Source organism: Filicampus tigris, chromosome 12 (assembly GCF_054856515.1).
Source record: "Filicampus tigris isolate MCC_2025a chromosome 12, RoL_Ftig_1.0, whole genome shotgun sequence".
In the NCBI taxonomy this organism is placed as follows: domain Eukaryota; kingdom Metazoa; phylum Chordata; class Actinopteri; order Syngnathiformes; family Syngnathidae; genus Filicampus; species Filicampus tigris.
Window position 1 is genome coordinate 1,853,429 of NC_141228.1, and position 19,652 is coordinate 1,873,080.

The following is a 19,652-nucleotide window of genomic DNA, read 5'->3' on the forward strand; positions in this document are numbered from 1 at the left end:
TTTTAAACAATATCTCAACACAAAAACAATTTGCAAAATTTTGCCAAGACCATGTTTAATACATCTGTTTATATACTTAAAAAAGTAAAGTTATTATTGTACATTAGATGACACATTTTTTCAGGTTTACTCAAATAAGGGTGATGCAGAAATGAGTACACCCACAACAAAAACCTCTACATCAAGTACTTTGTATAGCCTCCATGATTTTTAATGACAGCACCAAGTCTTCTCGGCATGGAATGAACATACTGGCAACATTTTGTTCCATCAGTTGTTTTCCGTTATTCAAGAATGACCTCTTTTAGAGACTTGATGCTAGATGGAGAGTGATGCTCAACTTGTCTCCTCAGAAGTCCCACTAGGTGTTTAATTGGGTGCACATCAGGAGACATACTTGGCCACTGAGTCACATTCAACCCGTTCTTCTTCAGTGGCCTTAGATTTGTGCTTAGGATCATTGTCAGGTTGGAAAAGTGCGCGACGACCAAGGGCACAGAGTGATGGCAGCATCTTCTCTTTCAGTACGGAGCAATGCATCTGTGAATTCCTGATGCCATCAATGAAATGCAGCTCCCCAACACTCGCAGTACTCTTTCAAACCCAGTTCAAGACACTGCCACCACCATGTTTCACTGTAGGCACCATGCATTTTTCCTTGTATTCCTTACCTTTGCGACGCCATACAGTTTTGAAGCCATCGGTTCCGAAAACAATTATCTTGGTCTCATGACTCCAGAGTATAGAGTCCCAACGGTCTTCATCTTTGTCAACATGTTCCCTGGCAAACTCTTGGCGCACTTTTTTATGCCTGGGCTTTAGAAGAGACTTCCTTGGTTCATTGTACCCATGCATGCCGTTCCTCTCTAGTGTATGCCATATTGTCTCACGGGAAACAGTCATCCCGGTTTGGCTTTCTACTTGACTGCAGTGAACTTGCATGTCAATTTTCTTCAACCCTTTTCATCAGAAGACATTACTGTCGTGGTGTTAACTTCCGTTGATGACCTTGATGTCTCTCTGAGATGTTAGCAGTTTTATCTTTTTAAAATGTTTCTATAACTTTTACTACAGTATTCTGACTAATAGGTAAATCTTTGTTGATCTTTTAGCCTCCAACTTTTCGGACAAAAGAAATTATTTTCTTTCACAGGCCTTGACATTGACATTTCCCTTCCATGTGGTGCCATTGCTAACATGAAATGGGAAAAGGTTTTCTTTAAAGCGGAAGTCAACGCAAACATATTTTTTTCAAGACTAAGTTCTATGCAAGCCCACTAGTTGAAACAAGGCATTCTAATAAATATTGTGTTTGTGGAATAAGTGTTAATCCACTTGTTTTTAGCCATCTTTGGGGGCGGCCATTTTGTCTTCTGTCGACTGAAAATGACATCACAACTGGTCACAATGACCAATCGCGGCTCAGATTCAGAAAACAGGTCAACCGTGATTGGTCGTTGTGAGCAGTTGTGATGTCATTTTCAATCGACAGAAGACAAAATGGCCGCCCCCCCGAGATGGCTAAAACGAGTACATTTTGCTGCTAAATTTTTTATTCCACAAACGCAAAATTAATCAGACTGCTGTGTTTCAACTAGTGGACTTGTTGGGAACATATTCTTGAAAAAAATAAGTATGTGTTGACTTCCGCTTTAAGGAGCACCCTTTTATAGTCAACCGTCTGCTTGACACCTGTGTAATGAATAATTAGACTCATCTGTGGACATTTGTAGTCAAAAATCTAGCTTCGCTCCAGAGTCTTTGATTGGGTGTACTCCTTTTTGCGTCACCGTAATTTGAATAAAGCTGAAAAGGTTGTTCTGTAAGTCATATTATTAACCTTACTTTCATGTTATAAATTTAAACAATATGTCAATAAACAAAAATATTTCCAAAATGTTGACAAGACTACATTTGTATATGATCTGTTGTGTTCTTTTTTGAAGGGGGTGTACTCATTTATGCTGAGCTGAGCACTGTATATGGGCCATTCTACTTAATTGGTTCAAATTCAGAGTTGGAAAATGTGTGAAATTTGTATTTTATTCCAGAAAAACTTTTATTGTATTCATGTTGCACCATATCTAAGGGGGACAAATATAGTAAAAGTACAGTCAATTTTCAAGTATTATTTTCTTGCTTTTCCCAAATATCTTGCCTGTCCCTAAAATGTGTCACTACCGAAACACACAATTACAGAAGAATAAAAATAATTCTACTAGCCGATTCATATTTTTTTCCATTCCCCCTCTACAGAGTATTTTTATAAATATACATGGTTTTGACATCAAAATCAATCTAAATGCATTTTTAACAGAATTTAATATTAGTTATTCCGAAACAAATCAAAATGTATATGCTATTTTTCCTTGTAAAATGTAGAAAGTTGATTATATTGACTTCAAAAGTCATCATTAATTAAAACAAACATACCCTTAAACAATTATTATCAAAAAAATGTCGGTTGATAATTGAATACTTTTTATTTTTATTAAAACCTGATTTTTTTCGGTAGTGACTGCAAAATTTCAGATGTGACCATATTGTTGCTGCTGTTGCAGTAATACTTTGTGTGAGGGTAGCATTGTAATCACTTAACTACTTTTGCTATAATTTAACTTTTAACGTGTATTATAACTAATGAAACATTATTTTTTCCCATTTTCTAGTGCTTTGCGCTGTACTCAGGGTTGCGGGGGGTTGGAGTTGATCGCAGCTGACTTAGGGCAAAAGCAGGGTACATGCTGGACCGGTCACCTGTCCATCTCAGGGCTCTTCATCATTGAAAAACTGTGGTTTCACCTTCCAAATGAAAATTTTGTTGGAATGACAAACATTTTTGAAACATACATACCCTGCATGTATGTTCCCTCTCTCTCTGTTTTTTGAGAGACATCCGGTGGTCTTGTCTTTTCCTCCATGCTCTTCTGACTTTCCTTTGCTCTCTGCTGGAGACTTCAGCTTTCATTCTTCCTTCCATCTCTTATTTCTTTCTCTTTCCTTTATTAAATATTCTTTGGATTTCACTGGGTCATTCTAACCCTTCACCTGTGCTCTGTCTCTGCTAGGCTTTTTGGCATTTTGGTGTTTTTCCCTTCAAATTAAGATAAAATATGAAATTGAATATTGTTAAAATCAGAAAGATCTATGTATGACATATTTATCTATGTATTATATTATTTAAAACTTACTTTATTCAAAAAGAAACATCATATTGTCACTACCGAAACCCTTATGTCACTACTGAAACCTGTTTCGGTTTGATTTTTCCCTTCCAATTAAGATAAAATATGAAATAGTAGATTGTTAAAATCAGAAAGACATGTGTATCTATGTATTATATATGTAAAACTTACTTTATTCAAAAATAAACATCTTATATGCATTAAAGAAACCATTATGTCACAACCGAAACCATTCTTTATGTTTCGGTAGTGACTGTCTCGGTTTTATTTTTTCCTTCAAATTAATATAAAATATGTAATAAAATATTGTTAAAGTCAGAAAGACTATATATGACATATGTATCTATCCATCCATTATCGATACCGCTTATCCTCACAAGGGTCGCGGGGCGTGCTGGAACCTATCCCACCAGTCTTCGGGCAGTAGGCGGGGACACCCTGAATTGGTTGCCAGCCAATCGCAGGGCACACAAAGACAAACATCCGCACTCACAATCACACCTAGGGGCAATTTATACAGTCCAATCAACTTACCATGCATATTTTTGGAATGTGGGAGGAAACCGGAGTACCCGGAGAAAACCCACGCAGGCACGGGAAGAACATGCAAACTCCACACTAACCCGTAGCCGGGATCGAACCCATGACCTCTGAACTGTGAGGCGGACGTGCTAACCAGTCGACCACCGTGCCACCGACATATGTATCTATGTATTATATTATTCAAAACTTATTTTTTCAAAAAGAAACATTACCGAAATTATGTTACTACCAAAACGTTACGGTAGTGACCGTTTCGGAAGTGACCGGTTCGGAAGTGACTTTTTATGCTAGTTGTTAACAATACTCAACAATGCTAGGCACAATGTGGACGCCACAGACAGTTTTGAGCATGTGTACTGAGATAGAAAACAGTACATTTAGCATTAAAATCAAAAGTGCTCATTGTATTGCCGAAATGACGTGTTCGGTAGTGACGGTCCTAAAAACCACATGCTGATTTTCAGACTTTGGAGGGCACATAAATTAATAATGCTGTCAACTAATTACTCCCCATGTGGCCAGTGATGAACATCTCTTACTGATGACATTTCTGGGGATGTGGCTAAAACCAAGCCCCGCCTACAGACAAATATTCTTTGCGTTTCGGTAGTGACATGAAAAGTTGGGGCAGGTTTTTTTTACATAAAAACTTCTAATTTGAAAAAAATCTACAAAATCAATGTAAATCTTTCACAATACATTTAAAAGCAAACAAAATGTTCTATTTAAGTAAATTATTTTGTAATTGGCAAAAAATCTTCTGCCTTTTTTTCCATGAATTGAAATTCAGGAGGGTTAGCATGTCCACCTCACAGTTCAGAGGTCGTGGTTTCGATCCCGGCCCCGGCCTCCCTGTGTGGAGTTTGCATGTTCTCCCCGTGCCTGCGTGGGTTTTCTCCGGCTACTCCGGTTTCCTCCCACATTCCAAAAACATGCATGGTAAGTTGATTGGACTCTCTAAATTGCCCCTAGGTGTGATTGTGAGTGTGGTTGTTTGTCTCTGTGTGCCCAGCGATTGGCTGGCAACTGCCCGAAGACAGCTGGGATAGGCTCCAGCACGCCCCGTGACCCTTGTGAGAAGAAGCGGTATAGATAATGGATGCATGGATGAAATTCAGGAGTTAGAGATTGGGACAGCCCCCTCCCAATAGGAAGTGACACAGAAAAGAAGACTTTTTATACATTCAGTCTTATAGTATCTCAATAAATGCCTTGTGGTAAAATAGATCATAAAAAGATATGACTAAATATGCAAGGTCTGAACACTTCATTGTTTTTTAAAATTTGATTTTCATTTTGGGACAGCAATTTCAACCAATTCGGTAGAATGGCTCGTATACAGTATATATATATATATATATATATATATATATATATATATATATATATATATATATATATATATATATATATATATATATATATATATATATATATATATATATATATATATATATATATATATATATATATATATATATATATATATATAATTAAATGGCAGTATTGAAACATACAGTATCATGAAGCCTTATAACAACAATACCTTGATACCTACGTACTTTAACATCTAACATGTTATAAGGGTTAAGATTGCTATATTTTTTTATTATTGGGACACAGGTATCTGCATTTGAAAGGTTTTAAGCAGGGTACACAGATACTGCTTTTTAACATCCTAACTGATTTTTAAACTGTGAGAGACTGCACACATGACCAGACAAAAAAAAGTCAATTGTTTACTTTTAGCTCCAATAGTGTGCGGTATACTGGATATGATCAACGCAGTGCACCACACACACAACCGTATTTTAACCACAATCATGAGTCTCCTCCCCCAAGACTGATTGAGAGGCAGCATGGTGCCACAGGGCAGGCAGACTGCCAGCAAATGCAAAGAAAAGTATTAAAAGAAGAAATAAAAGCAGCTAATAATCTGATAACTGAATGGCATTTGGAAAGTTTTCTTGACATTTTCATTGTGGTGAATGACTTGTGAAACATGTTATACAAAGAGTCAACACAACCAGTTGCTCCTCTATTTGTGCCCAAAACTTGCTAAATCTCGGTCATCACCTCCCAATTGGCTATTGTTTCATTTCACGTCATAATCACAGTCTGTGAATTGGCTGAACTGTCCCAACAACTCACACAAAAATTAGCAATCGTTAATATTCACTAGGGGTGTAACGGTACACGTGGGTGTATTAATACATTTTGGCGTGGCATGTTTGGTTCAGTCGACTTATTAACGCGAGCTTATGCACGGACGCTATTGATTGTTGCACGCGGGACAGGAGAGTGGCGGCACAACAGTGAGAGCCAGAAAAGAGCCAGAGCTCGAAGGTCCCCCCATACACTGCGGTCTCCTGTTTGGGAACATTCTGGCTGTCCTGTTAAAATCGCCGATGGGGAAAGGTACGTGGTTAAGTCCGAAAGTTGTGTGCCGACATTGCTACATGAGATGGGCGGCAGGTAGCGTCTTCCATTAACACGCCATCAGACGTAGTTTAATTATCACGTTTTTATTAATCCAAGTACAACTGCTCGCGCTTTTCTTTCTCCGATGCTCAACTCATTTGCCGTACAATGCAGTCATGAACCTCGGGAACATCACAACTCAGCAACACACAAATCCGATCACAACACAGATAACCCAATTCATTACAATATGCTGTTGAACATTCAAACATTTCAATGCTTAAAAAGTGTATACAATTTCATAAAGAAGTTTTAAAGTTACTGTATTTTTTTCATTATAAAAATAGTTGGGCGGCACGGTGGCCAACTGGTTAGCACGTCTGCCTCACAGTTCAGAGGTCGTGGGTTCGATCCCGGCCCCGGCCTCCCTGTGTGGAGTTTGCATGTTCTCCCCTTGCCTGCGTGGGTTTCCTCCGGGCACTCCGGTTTCCTCCCACATTCCAAAAAACATGCATGGTAAGTTGATTGGACTCTCTAAATTGCCCCAAGGTGCGATTGTGAGTGCGGATGTTTGTCTCTGTGTGCCCTGCGATTGGCTGGCAACCAATTCAGGGTGTCCCCTGCCTACTGCCCAAAGACAGCTGGGATAGGCTCCAGCACGCCCGCGACCCTTGTGAGGATAAGCGGTATGGATAATGAATGAATAAAAATAGTTTTAATATAGTTAGCAATAATTGAAACTATTATTGTATGTATTTTTTTCATCACAAAAAGTGTATATTTGTACTGTAATGACAACTTGGCTTTAACTTGAATACTTAGATGTGTCATAGGCTGTTGCTGCTGAGTGTTTAAAGATTTCAGTGTCTTAATAATTTACAAAATTAAGAGATCTTTATTGTTAGTGTATTTTTTATTCTGGTGTAATTTCTTAGAATATCACCTGAATGGTTCGCTTTTATTTATTTTTTTCGAAAAAAGTAAAGTGTACTTGTCATCTTTTCAAAATTAACATATTTTTTAAAAAAAACGTTTTTTTGTACCGAAAATATGCCGAACCAGAGTTTCCAAAAAACCGAACAGAAACGTGATTTAGCGTACAGTTACACCCCTAATATTCACCTGGTAAAACATATCTGATTTTTGGTCTTTTTTTTTTCAAATCAGGGCGGAAAAATAATTCATAACATACCCCACACCACAGGGTAATCGCTCAGGATAATCTCCTGGATATACCCGACAATAGGGCCTTTGCTGACTTTGATCTAAAAGGGGGATGCTCAAGTTCAGCCCGATTATACAGGATGTATGTGTGTACCTTGCTTAGCTGATGCTCTAAAATGCTGTTGATTGGACCAGGCATTTCCAAATATTAGTACTTTCTTCAACACAACTCATTGGACAACAAGAGAATGGGAGACATTTGCAGTAAGGTACTTGATAGGAGGATGAGTATTTCATGCTAACAACTTTTAAGTCTCACGAACAAACGTGCTTCTTGTAATGACATTGTCCACCAATTGTTGCTTGTATGGCACAATATTCACTGTGTATATGATCAAACACTAGCTAACATTTTTCTGTGCTTTCAGCAACTCTGCACTATTTTTGTGTTTCTTATCAGTGTTATTGATACGTGTGTGGAGTTCAGTTTGTTTTCCCGATGCTGCAGCCCCCTCTTGTGTTGGCTACACCTCCCATCTCTCTCCATTCACCCATGTCATGTGATGTTGTCTTCTCCAATCAGAGTGGTGTCCAAAAGCACAATACGCTCACGCTGGGCATGCTCTGTCAGGGCGGGGGTCACGGCCAGGGGCGCAGCAGCACTTTGAACTTTAACGTTTACAATAACACTAAGCATGAGCCCCCTGCTGGCCACTGGCTGCCACTACCTCCTCGTCCTTCTGCTGTTGCTGTGAGTACCCAATGAGTGAGCCCACTGTATTTTACGGATATATGTTAAATCTTTAAGAATTGCTGCATTAAGGAATGCCTGATGCCGCATAATATTGTACAGACAAACTCCAAATAAGGTTTGAATACACTTTTACTACTACAAGAAAGGAAGTAGAAAGAGGTAAACATACAAGCAGACACTAAAAGCACTGGCATGTCATAGTCAGCTATGTTTGTGAGTTGTGGATCTGTATTTCATTCAGTATTTCATTCAGTCTATGTGGAGTCTTGACTCAATGTTGTAAAAGAATTTACTCTTTAAATGCTGTATCACATCCCACTTTCATGCAAGTGACTCACTGATGGGACCCTAACCTAGGCGCGACAACATTATGACTAATACTACAACATTTAAACCTAAACTTTAAGCTAAAATGCATTTTTGATTTGTCATTATGTATATATTTTAGTTGTGAACAACTGTGATCAGCAGTATGAATAATATTCATAATCATGAAAATGTTTTCATCTGCAGCACAACTTCTTGCAATATTTTGCACATCTCCAGACAACATCAACAAATAAAAATTTACTTTAACTCGTTCAATCCCAAAACCAGTCTTTTCACAGTCCAGCCATTCAATCCCAGGAATTGATTTATACTTTTTTCATTTTTTTTCAAACGTGAGGTTAAAAGAGGGTCTGAAAATGTCTGGTACTGATTAACTATAAGTTTGGCCAGGGTGTGGATAATAGTCATGTAATTATCACAACAACTTGTTTAAACATGAACATTCATAGTCATTGTGAAGCAGATGATGATTCTAAAACAGAGACCTGCGAGAAACACAAGCACGGGTGAAAAGGTGACTGCAGGTTTATCAATGATAATAACAAAAACTTACAGTATATGGGGAAACCTTCCAGTGTGAGTTTCTCGAACATTTAAGCAGGGGGAAGCAAAAATTCCATATTAAGACATACAGGCAAAATCAAGAGGATGCTGTTATTTCTGTGTTTAGGCACATTGTTGCCATAATTAAAGTCTTGCCAAATGTTATTCTGTCCCTTTTCCTGTCTTCTAGACCCCCTCCCAGCAGGCCGCCATGTTGGATAATGACCAAGAAGGTGTGTCAGGAAGCAATCAATGGACTCCCTACTCACTCGGCAGGAGAGACGTCCCACCTGACAACCTCATGAATAAGGTCAGAGCTGGTATAAATGTATGGAAGGAAGTAAAAATAATATGTTTCCCTAAAGTCTCTTTCCTATTTGCATAGGGAGGCCACTCTCACAACACCATGATCGTCACTTCGTCATCCTCTTCCTCAGCCACAACACCTCATCGTATGGGTGGCCAACAGGGTTATGATGGTGGAATGATGAATAAGGGGGTCCAGTATCAGCCAGGAATGCCTTTATCAGTCGTTCCTTCTGGGGGGCAGTATCAAGGAAACATGCCTCAAGGTAAATGGTATACATTATGGGAAATTGGTTTGGAGTACGTGGAGAATTAAACTATTAGATCGTTCCACATTAGTCACACACCCTCCCCAGTGACACCTCTTCAATTTGCCTGATGTTTATTCTATTAGTGCCTTATGATCTAAAATGAACGAATCTGAAATTTGAGCCTCCTAGCTCAAACTGTTTTCAAGTTATGGCCCGTCTAACTTTGAGAGCTTTTGGGATCCAGGAATTGTACGCAAAATTTTGTACCATATTTGGAGGCCCTCATCTTTTGTTTTAAGGTAGGTACAGACCTGTGAATTTCTATATGTATGTATTCTGACCCTATCTATCAGAATCGCTATTTAAAATTGGCCCGAGTGTACTATTTTTAGAGATGTTAACCCTATTAGAACTCCCATGGCCTGGTCATTTGAACAGCCTACCTAGAACTCCTATGGCCTGGTCATTTCACCAGGAAGGGAGGGGTGTGTTGGGGGATAAGCCGAGCTATTGTTATGTTAAAGTAATTTTACAGAGCTGGGCACTTGACCCTTTTTTGCCCGACCGGCCGCAACCCTCCACCCTCAGGACGCTTCCGGCCGTAATATTCGTAAACATTGTCGGCCCCCGCCCCGTTCCGACCAAAGACTCCCGCCCCCCCCAAAAAAAAACATGCACGATGCCCCACAGGAGAGATGCTAACGGAAGAGGTTTATTTAAAGACAATTAGCTGGCTAACTTACGATTCGAAGCCGCTGCGGACGCGCTTCTAACGCGGCACTTACTGACGTACTTACCCATGTAGTGTATGAATCTACTTTTCCAGGCGTAGTTATTCGCCCTGTGATTTCCTCAGTGCATCGCGACGTGCGCGGAGTGATATAATTTCAAGTTGTTATCAGTGATTCAACTCGTCTGTGAATGAATGCCGTTTAGGCAATAAAAAGAAGCTGAGCTCCAAGACTTCTCCAAGTTATAAAGTTGTGAAAGACACAGCAACCCAGCTGTGTGTACTTACTTCCATTGCGAGCCATGGGGTTGGTTTTGTCGTATTGTATAATTTATTTGTCCAACAGACGACAAGTCTGCAAGCAACAAGTTACCTATTTTCCACACTCCCCTCCTTCACACTTCTTTGCCTTCAAAATAAAAGCAAGCCAGCAAACCACTACACAGCAAGTTTATGATGTACCAGTGTCATACTTGAGTGCTGCGCACCGCTTGATTTTCCCCCCGGACACAATTGGTTTTGAAAGAAGCCTAAAAAGAAGCCTTTCACCGAGTAGGCTGAGATGAAATTTGGCCGCCTCGCAAGCACGTCACATGCATGAGGGCCGATTAGTGGGCCGGACTAAAATCCACTTCCGGCCATGCTTAGTCCAGCCATTTTTTTTAATTTGTCACCCCCCACCCCTCCGCCCCAAAAATGGGCATCCTCCCGGGCTGGAGGGTCCGACCGGTCCGGCCCAGGGAAGGACTGCGCAGCTCTGGTATATTAGCACTAGAAGCCACCCCCATGCTTTGCATTGTAATTGTCCACCCCCACCTCCCCCTCTCCCACACTCCTCAAATTCCGCAGGTTATCCACCTTAACAGAAAGCCACATGGGGGGGTGGTTGCTCATGATGCCGCGGGAGAGATTATTGTATGTGTGTAAGGAGAGGAAGTGAGCGAGTCGAGAGTTGTAATGTAACTGCTTGCTTCATTTAACAGCGGCCATTATTTATATGTCAATGCAGCGGATGTGAAATAGGTCAGTGTTACACTTCTGAATTAATGGACAAATTTATGTAGCTGTTGGCCAATAATTTGATGTATCATAAACGCGATCAATGGTTTCTTTAAGTCTCCCACCTTTACACTTCATTTGTTTGCTATTCTTTTTTGTGTGCATGAGCCAATAGCACTATGCATTATGGGTGATGTAGTTGCCCAGGAGTCAGGACAAACAACTTTTTATTCTGTGATGGAGTAAGAGAAAGCATGTCACATTCACACAGGTAACGGAGCAATCTCCCCTGTACAGAAGCTGTCTCTGCTTTGCAGGGAAAGCGCAGCTACGTCACACAAGTGCCCCTGTGTGTCTCATTAATAAATGCCCCCCTTCCTACAACAGACAATGAGAACCAACAAGCATATTTACAAATGGTCAATGTTGATTAATAATGCACAGAAATAACCCTTGGATGTTTAAACAGAATATGTTGAGTTTTGAGACTGTTCACAAAATTTAAATAGCAAAATATAAAGCAAAATATTTACTGGGCTACATATGATACGGCCAGCTACAAGTACCGGGACAAGAAAAACAGAGACCAAGCTTGGTTAAAAGAACGTAAATAAATTGTATACCATTTTACAAATTCATCTATCTCATGCACTGATTTGCATTTCTGGCAGCCAATCAGAGTGATTGTCACTGACACCATTTTGCAGACTGACGTTGGTGGCTTATTCATTCAATTCATATCCAAAGAGCACAATGACAAAAAAAAATGTATGATTTGCCACAATTGTAATTCACTACTTTTTAATTTAGATTTGTTACCACTTCCACTATGAATGTGCTGAGCATAATGCTGGACACGCATTCTACTTTATGAAATCATGACTGAGGACCGCACAACAGACAATGATCTCCCTGCCATGTTTACATACACATTATGGTGTAAAGGCAAAGCCGTTGTCATGTTGTGAAGAAGCTTGAATGTTATCTTCAAGTCTGAATGTTAGCACGACAAATGACGCCTAGACTCTATGTCCTTTATCATTTCCTGCGAAGTTCGATATCTAGTGGTGCCTTTGAAGTGTTCGAAAGTAAGTTTTGTTGTTTGCCCATATCGCTGAGTAGGTTGATATGAACTTTGGTCACCTCTCGACCACTTCACACGCATGCGGGCCGATTAGTGGGCCAGACTACAATCCACCTCCGCCCTTGCTTAATCCACCCGTTTTTTAAAACATGTCACCCTCCCCTTCAAAAATGGGCATCCGTCCAGCCCGGACCATTCCGCCCCCGGGACGGACTGCCCAGCTCTGATATTTGGGAACTCCACTATAGAGAGTTTAGGCCGACATAGACCAAAACAACGTTGGCCAACAGTGACAGACGCTTACCCCCTGTGGCGCCCTGCCGGCTGTCGGCACATCACGCTGGAAAAATACACCGCAATGACAGACAGCAACGCTGACCATTAAAGTACTTTCTGCGCATGCATAAGATGTAATACCCTTCCATACCATCGGCGGCAGTAGTTACTATTTCTTCTTCTTTTCCTTTCGGCTTTTCCCTTCAGGGGTCGCCACTGCAAATCAATTGCCTCCATCTAATCCTGTCCTCTGCATCCTCTTCTTTCACACCAACTACCTTCATGTCCTCCCTCATTACATCCATAAACCTCCTCCTTGGTCTTCCCCTAGGCCTCCTGCCTGGCAATTCAAAACTCAGCATCCTTCTACCAATATATTCACTATCTCTCCTCTGGACATGTCCAAACCATCTCAGTCTGGCCTCTCTGACCTTATCTCCAAAACCTCTAACATGTGCTTTCCCTCTGATGTACTCATTCCTGATCCTATCCTTCCTGGTCACTCCCAGAGAGAACCTCAGCATCTTCATCTCTGCCACCTCCAGCTCTGCCTCCTGTCTTTTCCTCATTGACACTGTCTCAAGACCAAACAACATCACTGGTTTCACCACAGTTTTGTACACCTTTCCTTTCATTTTAGCTGAAACTCTTCTATCACACATCACACCTGACACTTTTCTCCACCCGTTCCAACCTGCCTGTACACGCTTCTTCACCTCTTTTCCAAACTTTCCATTGCTCTGGACTGTTGACCCTAAGTACTCAAAATCATCCACCTTCTTGATCTCTTCACCCTGTAACCTCACTCTTCCACTTGGGTCCCTCTCATTCACACACATGTATTCTGTCTTACTGCAGCCAACCTTCATTCCTCTCCTTTCCAGGACAAACCTCCACCTCTCTAGCTTCTCCTCTACCTGTTCCCTGCTCTCACTGCAGATCACAATGTCATCTGCAAACATATAGTCCATGGAGATTCCTGCCTGACCTCGTCTGTCAGCCTGTCCATCACCGTAGCAAACAAGAAGGGGCTCAGAGCTCATCACTGATGCAGTCCCACCTCCATCTTGAACTCCTCTGTCACACCTACAGCACACCTCACCACTGTCTTACAGTCCTCATACATGTCCTGCACCGCTCTCACATACTTCTCTGCCATTCGAGACTTCCTCATACAATACCACTCTGGGCACCCTGTCATAAGCTTTCTCCAGATCTACAAAAACACAATGCAGCTCCGTTTGGCCTTCTCTGTACTTCTCTATCAACATCCTCATAGCAAATACTGCATCTGTAGTACTCGTTTTTGGCATGAAACCATACTGCTGCTCACAAATGCTCACTTCTGCCCTTAGTCTAGCTTCCACTACTCTTTCCCATAACTTCATTGTATGGCTCATCAGCTTTATTCCTCTGTAGTTGCCACAACTCTGTACGTCTCCCTTGTTCTTAAAAGTGGGAACCAGCACATTTGTCCTCCACTCCTCAGGCATCTTCTCACTATCTAAGATCCTGTTGAATAACCCAGTCAGAAACTACTGCCACCTCTCCTAGACACTTCCAAACCTCTACAGGTATATCATCAGGACCGACTGCTTTTCCTCTCTTCATCCTCTTCAGTGCCCTCCTCACTTCATCCTGACTAATCTTTGCTTGTTCCTGGTCCACAGCAGTCACCTCTTCTAGTCTTTGTTCTCTCTCATTTTCCACGTTCATCAGCTCTTCAAAGTACTCTTTGGCCTTTGCTACCTCTACCTTCACCTTACGCTCCATGTACTCCTGTCTACTCTCCTCATTCCTCTCAGTGTCCCACTTCTTCTTAGCTAACTTCATTCTCTGTATACACTCCTGTACCTCCTCATTTCATCACCAAGTCTCCTTATCGACTTTCCTTCCAGATGACACACCAAGTACTCTCCTACCTGTCTCCCTGATCACTTTAGCTGTAGTTTTCCAGTCATCTGGAAGCGCCTCCTGTCCACCCAGAGCCTGTTTTAACTCCTTTCTAAAAGTCATGCAACACTCTACCTTTTTCAGCTTCCACCATTTCGTCTTCTCCTCTGCCTTTGCCCTCTTCATCATCCTCACTACCAGACTCACCCTACATCCCACCATCCTATGCTGTTTGGCTACACTCTCGCCTACCACTACTTTGTAGTCACTGATCTCCTTCAGCTTACAGCGTCTACACAAGATGTAGTCTACCTGTGTGCTCCTACCACCACTCTTATAGGTCACCCTATGTTTCTGCCTCTTCTGGTAGAAAGTATTCACTATAGCCATTTCCATCCCTTTTGCAAAGTCAACTACCATCTGTCCTTCTGTGTGCCTCTCCTGGATATCAAACCTGCCCATCACCTCCTCATCCCCTCTGTTTCCTGCACCAACATGTTCATTGAAGTCCGCACCAATGACAACTCTCTCACTTCTAGGTATGCTCTGCATCATTCATCAAAGTCCAGCCACAATTTCTCCTTCTCCTCCAGCTCACATCCTACCTGGGGAGCATATCCACTAACAACATTGAACATCACACCTTCGATTTCTAGCTTCAGACTCATCACTCTATCTGACACTCTTTTTACCTCCAGGACATTCCTAACAAACTCCTCCTTCAAGATAACTCCTACTCCATTTCTCTTTCCATCTACACCATGATAGAACAACTTAAACCCTGCTCCTAAACTTCGAGCCTTGCTACCTTTCCACCTGGTCTCCTGGACACACAGTATGTCTACCTTCCTCCTCTGCATCATGTCCACCAATTCTCTACCTTTTCCTGTCATAGTTCCAACATTCAATGTCCCTACGCTCAGTCCCATACTCTTAGCGCTCCTCTTCTCTCTCTTCCTACAAACACACTTTCCTCCTCTCCTTCTTCGACCAACAGTAGTCCAATTCCCACCGTCGCCCTGTAGGTCAACAACGCCGATGGCAGTCGTTGTTAACCCGGGCCTCGACTGATCTGGTATAGAAGTCATATGTTTGATTTGCATCTTTGATTTACCAAAAGTTTTACGCCAGATGCCCTTCCTGACGCAACCCTCTGTATTTATCCGGGCTTGGGACCGGCACAATAAGACACTGGCTTGTGTCCTCTTGTGGCTACATTGGTAGTCACTATTTCTCATTGTTAGAAAAATCCAACCGGAAAGCTGTTGGCTGGGGGCAGATTATAAAAACATAAACAATGCATTCAGCTATATTCTTTGCTCATGATGAACTCCCACGCGAAGTAAAACATCACGTTCTTGACACGGTATTGTGAAATACTGAAATTGTCAACCCTCGCTCTTGTACTTGTAAGAAGATTAAGGCAGCAAAAGCATTTGTCAGTTCCCGTTGGTGCTCCGAGCACTGATTTGCTAGCTAATAGCCAATCAGAGTGAACAAATGTCACGACTGCAGACGCCGATTCAACATGCGTGAACGCCCCTCAGACGCTTACTGATGAGTTACGACACTACGACGGTGGTCACTACACCAATCAGACGCCGCATTCAGACACCACGACGCTTCACGACCTCCGACGTCGGTTTGGTCTATCTCGGCCTTTTCAAGGCATTCAGGCCTTTGGTTGGGGTACAGAAGGGTTCCAAATATGTATATATATATAATATACCGCTCCGTCACATTGCCCAGCTCTGGAAATAAGTATTTAACACATCACCATTTTTATCACTACATATATTTCCAAAGGTGCTATTGAAATGAAATTTTCATCAGATGTTGGTAACAACCCAAGTAACCCATTCATCCAAAGAAAGCAAAACAAATCTACTCAGAAATGAAGTTGTGTGTAATAATGTGCAATGACACAGGAAAAAAGTATTGAACACATGAAGGGATGTGCAAAAAGGCATGGAAAACCAAGACAACACCTAGAATTTATCCTTGTGCAAATGAATATCAGCACGTTCAGTCCTAATTGATGGCCTACAAAAAGTTCTTATATAAGTTATTGCCAAGGTATGAGTAAAGACACACTATGAAAATGGAACAACGGTGGACATTCCAGCGGGATAATGATCCAAAACATATTGCCAAGGAAACTCTCAATTGGTTGCAAAGAAAAAAATAAAGCTGCTCGAATGGCCCAGCCAATCACCTGATTTGAATCCAATTGAAAATCTATGGAAAGAACTGAAACTCAAAGTCCATATAAGAACCCAACGGAACCTTCAAGATTTGAAGACTGCTTGTTTGGTGGGATGGGCCAAAATAACATCAAAGCAATCATGCGTCTAGTTTCTTCATACAAGAGGCGTCTTGAAGCTGTTGTTGAAAACAAAGGCTTTTGTACAAAGTATTCAATACATATCAATTAGCGTATTCAATACTTTGTCCCTGTGTCATTTCACCTTATTACATACAACTTAATTTCTGATCATATTTGTTCTGCTTTCTTTGGATTTACAGTATGTATGGATTACTTGGGTTGTTTCCAACGTCTGTTGAAAATCTCATGTCAATAAGCACCTTTGGAAATATATTTAGTGATAAAAAACGGTGACGTGCTGGATACTTATGTCAGCCACTGTATAGTTTTTGAGCACACGCTAGTGAAATTTTAATCGGACTCGCCGACGGATGCCCGTTTAAAAGTAGAGGCAGACCGGCCTATAGACAGCAACTATTTGTTTTTGCCCCCGGAAAAAAAGGCGAGTGACGGACAACAGAAGGCTACCCATCAGTGTTGTTTTCATCAACAATGACGATGACGAAAATATTTCGTTAACGCCCCTTTTTTTAATGACGATAACGAGACGATGACGAGCTAAACGTGGCTATAGCTGTTATGAAATGCGCTATATATAGCGTGTGGTCCGTCAGACGTTCAACATTTATGACATCCCTTCCAATTGTACACCTAATCTGTCTTTCAAAAAATTGCAATGCTGGTGCAACCTGTCCTCGTTTGGAAACGACCACCGCCGGGACAGCACGCAGGGCGCACGCAGGGCGCACGCATCGCACACACCGTCACAAACACCGCTGCCCACACCAGCACAACAAAACACAAACAGGTCTGCGGTCATTCTGACACGCTTTCCTTTGATGGACCATGGCGACAGTGACACCAAATGGGCTTGGTGGTCGGAAACGATGGAAAGATATGGACATACTTTATGTACAACCCAGCAGAAAGAACAACACGATGCTTTGTAGACTGCGGTAACGGTGCATGTGGCCACAAATTAGGTGGAAAGAATGACAAATCTCAAGCGACATCTGAGGGCTCACCACGCTGATATTTTGTCCCAACTCGTCCTGTTAACATATACTGTATATTTACTTGCACTCTGTTATTCAGAAATCGGCTTGTGATCAATTTCATTGTGCTTAAAGTTTTCCACGTAACTCGTGGCGCAAATAGACTGAGTTAAGGCATAAGTTATTTTGGTTGAGCTAACGTCAAGGCGGGGCGCCACGGTGGTCGACTGGTTAGCACGTCTGCCTCACAGTTCAGAGGTCGTGGGTTCGATCCCGGCTCCGGCCTCCCTGAGTGGAGTTTGCATGTTCTCCCCGTGCCTGCGTGGGTTTTCTCCAGGTACTCTGGTTTCCTCCCATATTCCAAAAACATGCATGATAAGTTGATTGGACACTCTAAATTGCCCCTAGGTGTGATTGTGAGTGTGGTTATTTGTTTGTCTCTGTGTGCCCTGCGATTGGCTGGCAACCAATTCAGGGTGTCCCCCGCCTACTACCATAGGCTCCTGCACGCCCGCGACCCTTGTGAGGATAATGGATGGATGGATGGATAACGTCAAGGCTAACATCAATTCATTCGCTTGTTGTGTGTAAAATCAAATATTAAAAGTAGATTAAAGCAGTGGTCCCCAACCATTTTTTACCACGGACCGGCTGGTCCGCGTTGGGGTGTGTGTGTGTGTGTGTGTACAATAATAAACGCAAATCCACTGGTTTTTTTATTTCACCAATATTGTCTGACTTAGCAATGCGGTTAGCCGCCAAAGTACTTACATTTTTTGCCGAATCAGTTAAAAAATGTATGCCTGTATGTACGGAATGTATGTACGAAACCTTGTATGCCCATTTTTAACTAAAACGGACTAAAGCCTTTTTGAATTTTCGTCAACTAAATTTACGAAAACTAGACTAAAACCTTTTTGGGTTTTCGTTGACTAAAACTTGACTTAAACTGACACTAATAGGAATGACTAAATGTGACGAAAACTAATAAGCATTTTCATCCAAAAGACTAAGAAGAAGAACAAATCTGAAATGCCTGCCAAAAACAACACTACTACCCATGCTTCATACGGATGATGAATAATGGATGCTCAATTTTTTGTAAAATGCCCAGCTCTGAAATTTAGTGTGCAATTCCTGGATATCAAAAGTGGGTGTGGCACTCAAACTTGGACGTGCCGTAACTCGAAAATTTCGGATTCTTTAATTTGCCACATTAAGGCACCAATATAATAAATAACTAATAAACATCAGGCAAATTGAAGAGGTGTCACTGGGGAAGTTCTGGGGATTTGTGTGAATTGACATGGAATGACCGTATTTGTTAACCTTTCCTAAGAAAGTTGAATTGTTGTGCAATCATCCTTTGTTTTTCCCATCTAGCGCTTAACACTTCTGGCCAAGTCTACTCAAGTGCTGGCCTGCCCATGGCCCTATCCTCATCCGGAAACCAACCCCAATACAACCTGCATACATCCCACACATCACATCAGCCTTCACACCCTCCCAACAACCCCCAGTACCACAGCAACCAGGGAATGGTCCATACCAACCAGGTTGTCGTGACGACCCACACGAACCCGCGGCCTCAGAGTGCCCGCTGTCTGCTCCAAACTAAAGGCCAAAAGAGCACTGATGGTTTCCAGGAACAGGTATATTTCCCTTTTCTTCTCATCAGTCTGTCTAAAGCAGACTCATCTGCTACAGTTTCAAAGGTCAATTTTGAAGGTCGATGGGTGAGAATGCTGTTGTTATTATTGTTATTAGGTTAGAAAGAATGTTTGTTTTCTCTTAGTAAAGGACGTCTATCCGGAAATGCAATTTTTTGACAGTAACGCAAGTCTAAAAGATT

The 19,652-nt window shown here is 41.6% G+C and overlaps 1 protein-coding gene across 24 annotated transcripts in view; it reads left to right on the plus strand.

Moving 5' to 3' along the window:
• lrrc7 (leucine rich repeat containing 7) overlaps window positions 1-19,652 on the plus strand; it is a 217,932-nt gene that overhangs the window by 179,592 nt on the left and 18,688 nt on the right. For 23 of the 24 annotated variants that reach the window (XM_086047845.1, XM_086047838.1, XM_086047837.1 and 20 more), the window contains 4 exons: window positions 7,897-8,064; window positions 9,131-9,250; window positions 9,326-9,512; window positions 19,184-19,452. In XM_086047845.1, the coding sequence (XP_085903971.1) occupies window positions 7,897-8,064; window positions 9,131-9,250; window positions 9,326-9,512; window positions 19,184-19,452 (744 nt within the window). The remainder of the gene's footprint in view (window positions 1-7,896; window positions 8,065-9,130; window positions 9,251-9,325; window positions 9,513-19,183; window positions 19,453-19,652) is intronic. The other variant, XM_086047853.1, reaches the window with a different exon arrangement.